Raw genomic sequence first — 10,976 nt, 5'->3', positions numbered from 1 at the left:
ATGGCCGTAGCCATTAAGGTTCAGGCAATGCCTAATAGGTCTTGTGCTCCCGGGCTCCGATAGCCCGAGCCGTCCGAGTTTGTTTTTGGACGGTAGTCCCCAATTGGGGGTGATCGTACGAACCCGAATAAAGGTAGTCCTTGGGCTCGATACCTTTAGGGGATCAAATGTAGTAAATTCCTTAAGAGGAAAGAAGAAAGAGAAATTCTTAAGGGACAAGATATTTATCCGCAAGGTAGAAACTTCTTTTTATTTTTATGCGTAATAGTTACACGTGTACAAATTTTGTGCCAGGGATCGAGCAGTCTATGCGGGCACGGTTCATTTGACCGTTTGGCCCTCACAGTAAATCCTATCGATCGAGCCGAGACCATTCAGTCATAAAGTTTCTTTCCTTGCTAAAGTCGTTATCAGAGGGTAGTGCTGTCACGCCCCAAACTTGGAAAGCGCGACCGTCGTTCAACCGAGTGAACCCGGTCAAGCAAGCCTGTTAGATACTTTCTACCCAACCCACCTATGATCAAGAGAAGACATAATTTTATTAATTAGACAGTAGGAAGATCATGTATACAATACTAAATCATTTCATTAGTTACATCAATTTTAAGTCTCAAAATACACACATTCTTATGGTTTGAGTGGACCAAGTGATCAAAACACAACATAAATTGTTCGACTTATCTAGCACCTATGTACAACCCATATTGTGTCTACGGAGCCTCTAAAAAATACAAAAAAGTGTTATGATAGTGCGGGCAACAAGGCTCCGGCTATACCTCAAAAGGTGATAATAATATGAACAAAATATGCAATACATGACCCCGGGATGAAGTGGGGCTCACCAAGTCCGCTGGGAAGAGGATGTACCACTATCGCTGATCAACATTGCCTGCTATGGAACCACCTACATCCATTTAAAGATGCAGCACCCCTGCAAAAGAGACGTTAGTACTGTCGAATAGTACTAGTATGTAAAACTAAACACCATTTTCAATAGAATGAATAATAATACAAGGGGGAACAATCAAGAATTCAATAAGAGCTTCAAATAATACTAAAACATCAAGTTAAGGATCACATAAGTTCTCAAGTTAATTTCCATGTTATTAGGTTGGGTGATCTTTAGTGCCGATATACCATAATTCATAATACCATCGTATTCTTACACGGAGTCCGATCACGACCAGATCGGCTAGGTCGTATCATTCGAGACATCAACCATAACCATAATTTCATTATAATTTTCAGCACAGTCACCACCATGTGTGCGGCATGGCGTCCGATCACGGGCCGATCGGCTAGGCCATCTCACCCGAGACATTACCTTTTTTAATCAATCATCTCACTTCATATCTCTTTCACCTCTTTTTAATTCATTGGTACAAGTGGCCACAATTATAAAGTCATTCTTGGAACTTGGACGTATTTCATAATTCCAGTTCCCCTTTCCATATTCAAACGTCATTATCATCATCAACAACAACAATAAGACTTTTCATTCAAGATATTAAATACACATATGAGTAATTAGGGAATCTTAGGCACATAGAGGCTTTTCATACAATTTGGCATAACATCTTTTATTCGATCTTGACTTGAAGTCTTAACATTGTTAACACATATTCCATATTTTGAACACATCCTCAAATGATAAGATGACATGATGAAGTATTTAGAATACATATTGAACATATATCATTCAACACAAGTACATTCGGAATAGCCAATTCTATAATGATCAATTTGGGACTTACACCAATCATACGAACACTGTGGGATTTAATTCTAAGAAGAAGGGGTTTAGCCAACATACCTAAATTGAGCTTCCTTTAAACTCTAAAATGTTTCGAAATTCTTAGCAACTTCAATCTATTTTAGAAATATAACAAATTGAACCAAAATTAGGAAGCTGATCATGGTTTTAGCTCATTTTAGTATTTTATCAAACACTAGGTATGCATTAAGGTTCCAAAGTCCTTTTATGGAGGATTCCATCATTCCACAACCCATTATTTATCATTTTTAGCTCAACAATCTTCCTACACCCCTTGATAACACATGCATGCAAAATAAACAACTTCAATACCCAAGAATTGTCTTGCTAATTATACAATTCTAGGAAACATTCGAAATAGAGGGTTAAAGTGTAGAATCTTACCTCTAGGATGAAGACCTTGTGAGTTTTCCTTGTTAATCTTCCAAGTTTTGAGAAACGATTGATGAAAATTAGCCTAGGGTTTCCCCTCTCTCTAAAACACTCTCCCTTCTCTCTAAAAAATCAGAATTTTTGCTAAAACCTGCTCCTTTGCTCGTATTTAACGAAGTAGGGTCGGGTTATAAAAACCCAAAAATGAAGCTCCGGAACAGGGTATGCGATCGCATATGCGACCGCTGAATGGATATGCAGTCCGCATATCGGCCGCACAATTTGGTGCCCAAAACTAGGAAAGAATCTGCCTATGTCTGCAGTAGTTATGCGGCCCGCAGACCTATTCTGCGGTCGCATAATGCACCCCAGAACTGGTTTGCTGTCGCATAATGCACTGCCGACTTTTGCCCAAACTGCCTCGCCCCTACTTTATTCTGCGACTACTATGCGGTCTGCAGAGCGATTCTGCGGCCGCATAGTGTGTCGCAAAAATGCATTTTTTTGCCCAAATTTTTCCTTCACTTTCCAGTGTATTGTTTAACCCAAAACGTCCGAGCCGCGGCGAGCAAGCTCGCCATGAAGAATTTCTATAATCCCTCAAACACGTAAGCGCAATTCGGCACCACGAAACATTATTTTTCCTTTGTGAAATTTTACGGGGCCTTACAAATGCCCCCCTAGTGTTCGGGGCCAATCGTAGAGAGGCCTTGAGTACTATTGTCGTGATCTTCAATATCGGCTCATAACCGGCCTTCAATTCTAAGTTAGCACGATTTATTGTTGCCTAGTTAAAAACCTTGTCGAAAAACCCATTTGGGACAAAATCGGTTCAAGGAAAAAAGAGTGCAACGCATGCTTTCAGGACTATAGATTGTATCGTACTTTGATAATTGCCTGCAAGTGTTAGTTCAGAATGCAAATAAATAAAAGAAAATGAACGAGGTCGTACCTTAACAGTAGTATCGCTTCAGGTGCGCTATGTTTCAGTTGTTCAGTAGTTGCTCACCGTTCATTGTTCCGAGTTTGTACGATCCTTTACTGGTGATCTCGATAATTTGATAAGGGCCTTCCCAATTTGGTCCCAACTTCCCTTTTTTCTGGTTCCGGGTATTTAGCGTGACCTTCCTTAACACCAAGTCCCCGATATTGAAATGCCGAAGGTTGGCCCTTCGATTGTAATATCTCTCAATCCGCTATTTTTGGGCGGCCAACCGGACAAGGGCTGCTTCGCGCCTTTCGTCTAATAGATCTAGGCTCGTATTCATAGCATTATCGTTTGATTCCTTGGTTGCATATCGGAACCTGAGACTTGGTTCTATGACTTCTACCGGTATTAGAGCTTCAGCACCGTAAAACAGTGAGAACAGGGTGGCCCCGGTACTGGACTTTGATGTCGTACGATATGCCCATAAGTCTTCGGGCAGGATTTCTATCCATTTTCCTTTGGCGTCGGTCAACCTCTTTTTGAGGTTTTGGAGTACGATTTTGTTGGTCGATTCTGCTTGTCTGTTCCCACTAGGGTGGTAGGGTGTCGATAGGATCCTTTTGATCTTATGATCTTCGAGAAACTTGCTTACTTTGCTGCTGATGAATTATTTCCCGTTGTCGCATACTATCTCGGCCGGCATTCCGAACCGGCATTTGATGTGGTCCCAAATAAAATCGATGGCTTCTTTCTCCCTGACCTTTTCGTACGCCTGGGCTTCCACCCACTTAGAAATATAGTCAGTCATAAACAATATAAATTGAGCCTTACCGGGTGCCCATGGAAGGGGGCCAACGACATCCATTCCCCACTTCATGAATGACCATGGTGACAAAACCAAATGCAGCAGCTCCCTGGGTTGATGAATCATCGGAGTGTGCCTTTGACATTCATCACATTTTCGTATGAACTCCTTCGCGCCCTTTTCCACATCAATCCAGTAGTAGCCGACTCTGATTATGTTTCGAACCAATGATTCAGTGCCTGAATGATTTCCACAGGTGCCTTTGTGGATTTCCCTCAAAACGTACTCGGTATCCCCTGGTCCTAGACATATCGCGAGTGGGCCATCGAATGTTCTTCTGAATAGGGTTCCGTCTTCGGACAGGCTAAACCGGGTTGCCTTCATACGCAGGGCCCTCGATTCTTTTGTGTCTGAGGGTAGTTTTCCGGTCTTCAGATATTCTATATATTTATTTCTCCAGTCCCAAGTTAGGCTCGTTGAGTTAATCTCAGTATGGACTTCTTCCACTACCGATCTCATAAGTTGTATGACTTCTCCTGAGTTAAACTCGTCATCCTCGACCGATGATCCTAAGTTAGCAAATGCATCGGCCTCACTGTTTTGATCCCGAGGTACATGTTGCAAAGTCCATTCTTTAAACCGTTGTAATGTTACCTGCAACTTATCCAGGTACCTTTGCATTCGTTCTTCTCTAACCTCGAACGTCCCATTAACTTGGTTCACCACGAGGAGGGAGTCACACTTGGCTTCTATCACCTTTGCCCCCAAGCTTTTGGCTAGTTCGAGACCTGCAATCATGACCTCATATTCGGCCTAGTTGTTAGTCAATTTCCCAGTCCTAACAGATCGTCTAACTACATTACCTGTTGGAAGCTTTAATACGATGCCAAGTTCGGACCCTTTTACGTTCGAGGACCCGTCCATAAAGAGGGTCCAGATCCCCGAGTAGGTCCTTGAGTTGATTAATAACTCTCTTTCGACCTCGGGTATTAGGGCCAGTGTAAAGTCAGCCACAAAGTATGCCAAAATTTGAGATTTAATGGCGGTCTGGGGTCGATATTCAATATTGTACCCACTGATTTTCACGGCCTATTTGGCCAACCGGCCTAAGGGCTCGTGCTTATGCATAACATTCCTCAACGGGTAAGTGGTCACGACACATATTGGGTGACACTAGAAGTATGGTTTTAGCTTTCTAGAGGCGCTTAGCAAAGCGAGCGCCAGCTTTTCTTGGTGAGGGTATCTAGTTTTGGCCTCACCTAGGGTCCTGCTAACATAGTAAATCGGAAATTGCGCACCTTGCTCTGCCCGAACCAGGACTCCACTTACCGCTATCTCCAATACTGCCAAGTACAAGTATAGTTTTTCGTCTGTCTTCGGCGTGTGAAGCAGCGGTGGGCTCGATAGATACCGCTTGAGTTCCTCCATGGCCCGTTGGCACTTTGGGGTCCATAAGAAGTTACTCTTTATCTTCAATAGTGTGAAGAACCGGTGGCTCTTGTCGGAGGACCTCGAGATGAATCACCCCAGGGCGGCTATGTGCCCGATTAATCTTTGCACGGCTTTCACATTGTCTACAACTGTGATATCTTCGATGGCTTTGATCTTGTCGGAGTTGATCTTGATTCCTCACTTGGATACAATGAACCCGGGGAATTTGCCTGATCCACCTCCAAACGCATATTTCTTCGGGTTCAGCTTCATATTGTATTTCTTCAATATGCTGAAGGTTTCCTGCAAATGTTTTAAATGGTCCTCTTCTCGCAGGGACTTAACCAACATATCGTCAATGTAAACCTCTATTGATTTTCCTATTTGTTACTCGAACACCCGATTTACTAGGCGTTGGTAAGTGGCACCGATGTTTTTTAATCTGAATGGAATCACGTTATAGCAGTATGTGCCGTACTTAGTGATGAAGGAGGTTTTTTCCTGATCATTCGATTTCATCCGTATTTGGTTGTACCCGGAGTAGGCATCGAGAAAACTGAGGATCTCGTGGCCGGCTGTGGCATCGATCATGCGATCGATGTTGGGCAAAGGGAATGAGTCCTTAGGACATGCCTTATTCAAATCCTTATAGTCTACACACATTCTTAATTTATTCCCCTTTTTAGGGACTACAACTACATTTTCTAACCAATCAGGGTATTTTGACCTCCCGAATGGACCCTATTTTAAGGAGTTTAGATACCTCATCCTTGATGAAAGCATGTTGACCTCGGACTGGGGTCTCCTTTTCTACTTGACCGGATGGAACTTCGAGTCCAGGCTCAGTTTGTGAGTGGTTATCTCCGGTGGGATCCCAGTCATATCAAGGTGGGACCAAGCGAAACAATCTTCATTAGCTATAAGAAATTGAATGAGTTTTTTACTGAGCTCGGGGCTTAACCCCCTTCCCAGGTATACCTTTCGATCGAGCAAATATCCACTCAATGCGACTTGTTCCAGTTCCTCGACCGTTGATTTTGTAGCGTCGGAGTCATCGAGGCAATGAAAGATTTGGGGAACCTGTAATCATTGTCTTCATCAGTCCCCTGTTTCTCAGGTTGAGTCGGGGCTGGTGTCGGTAATTGCTGTTTAGCTTCTTACTTTGCGGCCGAACCCGCCCTCTTTTTCATTGCAAGTGCGAATATCAAAATCGCCTCTTCGACCGCAAACATCTCCTTTTCAGCTGGCTATTCTCCGTAGATTATTTTAATCCCACATGGTGCTGGGAATTTTAACACTTGGTGCAAAGTCGAGGGTACTGCCCTCATGTTGTGGATTCATGACCTCCCGAACAAAGTGTTATACCTCATGTCTCCTTCGATCACATAAAACATAGCTTCCTGGATGGTCCCGGCGGTGTTCACCGGTAATATTATCTCCCCCTTAGTGGTTTCACATGCCATGTTGAATCCGTTTAGTACTTGGACTGTAGGAACGATTTGATCTTGTAGACTGAGCTGCTCCACGACCTTCGATCGGATGATGTTGGCCGAGCTACCTGGACCAATTAACACACGCTTAACTCGAAATTTATTTATGAGTACAGATATTACCAATGCATCATTATAGGATTGCATGATCCCTTCCGCGTCCTCGTCGTTGAAAGACAAGGTTCCTTCCAATATGTAATCTCGAGTCCATTTTTCCCTCGTGATGGACACTTTGATGCGCTTTGACATCGGCCCCTGAGGGACATCAACCCCACCGATGATCATGTTAATGACGTGTTGAGGTTATTCTTGTTTAGTCTGTTTGTTAGAATCCCTATTCCTAAAATGATTCTTGGCTCAGTCGCTCAGGAGTTGTCGAAGATGTCCGTTGTTGAATAGTCGGGCTACTTCCTCTCTCAACTATCGGCAATCCTTCGTTCTGTGGCTGTGAGTGCCGTGATATTTACACATCTGGTTAGGATTCCTTTGGGTTGGATCGGATTGTAGAGGTCTATGCCATTTGGTATCTTTGATGTGTCTGATAGCTGATACAATGGCGGCATCATTGACATTAAAGTTATATTCTGATAACCTCGGTGCTTCTCTAGGCCTGATGGGCCTGTCGAAGCTGTTTTTGCTCATGAGTCCCCGGTTTCTTTGACCTCGATCACTTCTCCTTTCATTTCTCATAGATTTTCGCCCGGACCCACTGCTTCTTCGGTCTCCATTATATGGATGATACCGATCCCTGTTTGGTCTCGGTTCACGATCGATGTCTCTCTTGACTCTGTCGCTGGTTCTGACGGGATAAACGAGACCCCGAAGGGACCCCGAGTTGATTATCTTCGACTCTGATTTTTGATTGATACCGGTTATGCACGTCGGCCCAAGTAACAGCTAGATATTCTATCAGGTTTTGTTTCAACTACTGTGAAGCCACCGAGCTTTGAACATTGAGCCCTTAGGTGAAAGCCTGAATGGCCCAATCATCAGCGACCGGAGGCAGGTCCATTCGTTCTATTTGAAACCGGGACATGAACTCTCTGAGCATATCGTTATCCTTCTGTTTTACTTTGAAAAGATCTGATTTCCTAGTCTCGACCTTGATGTCCCTGGCGTGTGCTTTCACGAAAGAATCCGCAAGCATAGCAAATGAGTCAATAGAATTAGGAGGTAAATTATAATACCATATCATAGCCCCTTTTGACAGGGTCTCTCCGAACTTCTTCAATAGGACAGACTCGATCTCATCATCCTCCAAGTCATTCCCTTTGATGGCACATGTGTAAGAGGTTACATGCTCATTTGGGTCGATCATTCCGTTATAATTAGAAATCTCGGGCATGCGGAATTTCTTAGTGATCGGCTTTGGAGCCGCGCTCAGAGGAAAAGGTTTTTGCACGATCTTCTTAGAATCTAGGCCTTTCAATTTCGGTGGTGCTCCTAGGATTTGGTCTGTAGGTTTCCACCTTTTTGTCATTAGCTTCGATTTTCTTCTCCCCTGATTTTACCCGTTTTGTCAGTTCTTCGAGCATCTTTATGATCTCGGGGTTAGCCCCCGATTAGTTTTCATTTGACTTTTCTACGACCGGTTCATCCCTACGGGTGACTTTCCGGGGTGGATCGGGTTCAACTCTGCTCGGTGCATGACTTTGGTTTTGTAACTGAGCTATCGCCGTCTGTTGAGCCTGCAGCATTTCGAAGATCACCCAAAAACTGATCCCGTCTCCTCCAATGTTTTGTGTATTTTGAGTTGCGGATCGGGCTTCACCACAGACGCTATTCTCGGGGTCGGTAGTCAGGTTTGTATCGATAGCCACATGCGAATTAACGTCAGTCGGATCCGCGACCGGAATTCCGATAGGATCAACAGGCGGTACCTTGTCATCGGGAGCTATGTTGTTATTTTAACCGTGATGACCGGACTCATTGTCAACATGTAGGGGTGCTGATTGAGAGTTCAACATTTTGAGTTTTAACTTGCAATTAGAGACACTTCAAAGAACAAGTGTAAAGTAGTGTGTATTATGGAGATTTGTATCAAATAACCACTATTATCCTTAGCCCCATGGTGGGCGCCAAACTGTTTACCCTTAAAATCGGATAACAATTGAATTTGTAAGTGATTTTAATGATATATGGACTAACTTGACATAAAACAATAAATTAGATTGCAATTGAAATAAATAATGGTAAAGTAAATGCAAACAGTCTTAGCCTTGGAATGTTAAGCACCCTCGAGCCAGGTACACTTCGATCGGTGTGAGGATATAGAAGAACAAAAGCTTAAAAAGAAATAATAATGATGTATTGCTTTGGAATGCGTGTTACAATGTATTCAATGAATTATCAGGCCCTCCTTTATATAGTAGATGAGTCATACTTTAGGTACAATTCTATAAAAGGTAAAAATCCATTGATTTGCTGATCGTCGGTTCCTTACTGATACGCGCCGAGATTTTCGCCGCAACATCTGCTCGGTCACGGATATTGCGGCCTTCTGTTGGTTATGCTAACAATGTTTCTTAGAGCTCGTTCGGAGCTAGGGTCGACTCCGGGGTCTCAGACTCAATATTCTCGAAGGCAGGTGTACTGACCCCGGGTTCTAGCCCAGTGTGACTCGGGGCCGATTTTCAGTCTTGCATTGTCATGTTCCGAGCCGGTCCTTTCATGTCGTAGGTGAACTCGATCTTGACCGTATGCAATTTTGAAGGGGAAAATTGTTTAGCTGGAGGAATCTAGGAGGGGAAGTTGGTGCTTTGCATTGAGAATGCAGATATTACTCGGATAAATTAAAACCGATAGACACAAAAAAACAAATTTCCAAAGCATACTACTAAACAAATGCCATTACTAGTTTCCACAAATTTGATTGGAATTCAAAAACGTACATTGAATAGAAAGAAGGCAAAAAACAGGTTCTCCAAGCAGAAACATAAGGAGAATACAAACAAACATCCCCTAAAGACATAGGGTAAGTTGTATTAAAAGTGAAGATTTTAGTAGCCTTCGGGCTTGTAGGCGATGAAACTGATGCATTGCACTTGACGGACGTTGTCGAATCCAATGATTCTGATCCAGGCTTGTGGGTAAGCCTTCTTTGCCTCCTCGACCTCAGCCAAGACCTGAGTGGCATCAGTGCACCCGAACATGGGCAACTTCCACATGGTCCAGTACCTTCCATCGTAGTAACCTGGTGACTTGTTGTTCTCACGGTAGACGAATCCATGCTGCACATATCCACAAGATAAACAAAACATTAACATGAGATAATACTCCTCTTTCACTTAATCAACTATATATGTCTAATCCCAAACTAGTTAGGATTGAGTAATTCATGTTAGTTATGCTTGATAATAGTAGCAAGATTTAGAATAGATGTTTGACCTCAGTCTCGAATTCCAAGCAAGGAACCCATCCATTTTTCAAAAGGTATTCAACTTCCCTAAGCAATTGCTCCTCGCTCAAATCAGGAAGGTATGAGAGTGTCTCGTACTTCTTCTTGTTAATTGGTGGCCACACCTACATATATCCCACATAAATAATTTAAACAAGCTCCATAAACTTAGTGACATATACTGATAGTGCAAAAGTTCTTTATAGTACTATCAGTATATTGCAAGTTAAATCCATATAATATATACTACAAATTAAACCTGCATGCATTGAACTCTTCCACCATTGCTAGCAATGGAAGTAATGTCAAGATTTTGTTTCCTGGAAACTGGGAAAAAGGACGCGGATTTGAGGCCAGTGAAGGGTGCAACCATGCTGGCTTGAGCAGCATTGGCGCCGGTCGCAACAGCAGCTGCTGAGGACATAACTGAGGAAGCCATTTCTGAAAATAACTGCTTAGCTTGAAGCTATTGCGTCCCTTGACCTTTTCTTTCAGGAGGGTGAGTGCTCTGTAGCTCCCTGATATATATAGTGATAAGGCTTCATATAACTTCTCATCTAACGGATACAAATCAAGCAAACCTCATCTTAGTCTAATGGTATAACCATTGGATTATGTGGTTCTTGACATTTCAAAATTGATGGTCACATGAATTTTGGCCCCTGACATTACACTCGGTCCTTATCTCAAAGTTCCTAAAACTTTTTTTTCAATTTATAATAACAATTGCTGCTATTCTTTAAACAACGGACAAGTTTCATTTTTTATAAATAATATCA

The 10,976-nt window shown here is 42.8% G+C and overlaps 1 protein-coding gene across 1 annotated transcript; it reads right to left on the bottom strand.

Annotated features, from left to right (window-relative positions):
• Positions 1-9,618: 9,618 nt before the first annotated feature.
• Positions 9,619-10,676, bottom strand: LOC104098023 (ribulose bisphosphate carboxylase small subunit, chloroplastic 2-like). The gene is made up of 3 exons (XM_070195160.1): positions 10,457-10,676; positions 10,188-10,322; positions 9,619-10,030 (listed from the first exon to the last, which is right to left on the bottom strand). The coding sequence occupies exons 1-3, from the start codon at positions 10,634-10,636 to the stop codon at positions 9,800-9,802; spliced, it is 546 nt and encodes a 181-aa protein (XP_070051261.1). The 5' UTR covers positions 10,637-10,676; the 3' UTR covers positions 9,619-9,799.
• Between the last annotated feature and the right edge of the window lie 300 nt (positions 10,677-10,976).

Source organism: Nicotiana tomentosiformis, chromosome 2 (assembly GCF_000390325.3).
Source record: "Nicotiana tomentosiformis chromosome 2, ASM39032v3, whole genome shotgun sequence".
NCBI lineage: Eukaryota > Viridiplantae > Streptophyta > Magnoliopsida > Solanales > Solanaceae > Nicotiana > Nicotiana tomentosiformis.
Note: the sequence above shows the minus strand (reverse complement) of the source record. Positions and strands in the feature narration are given on the sequence as shown.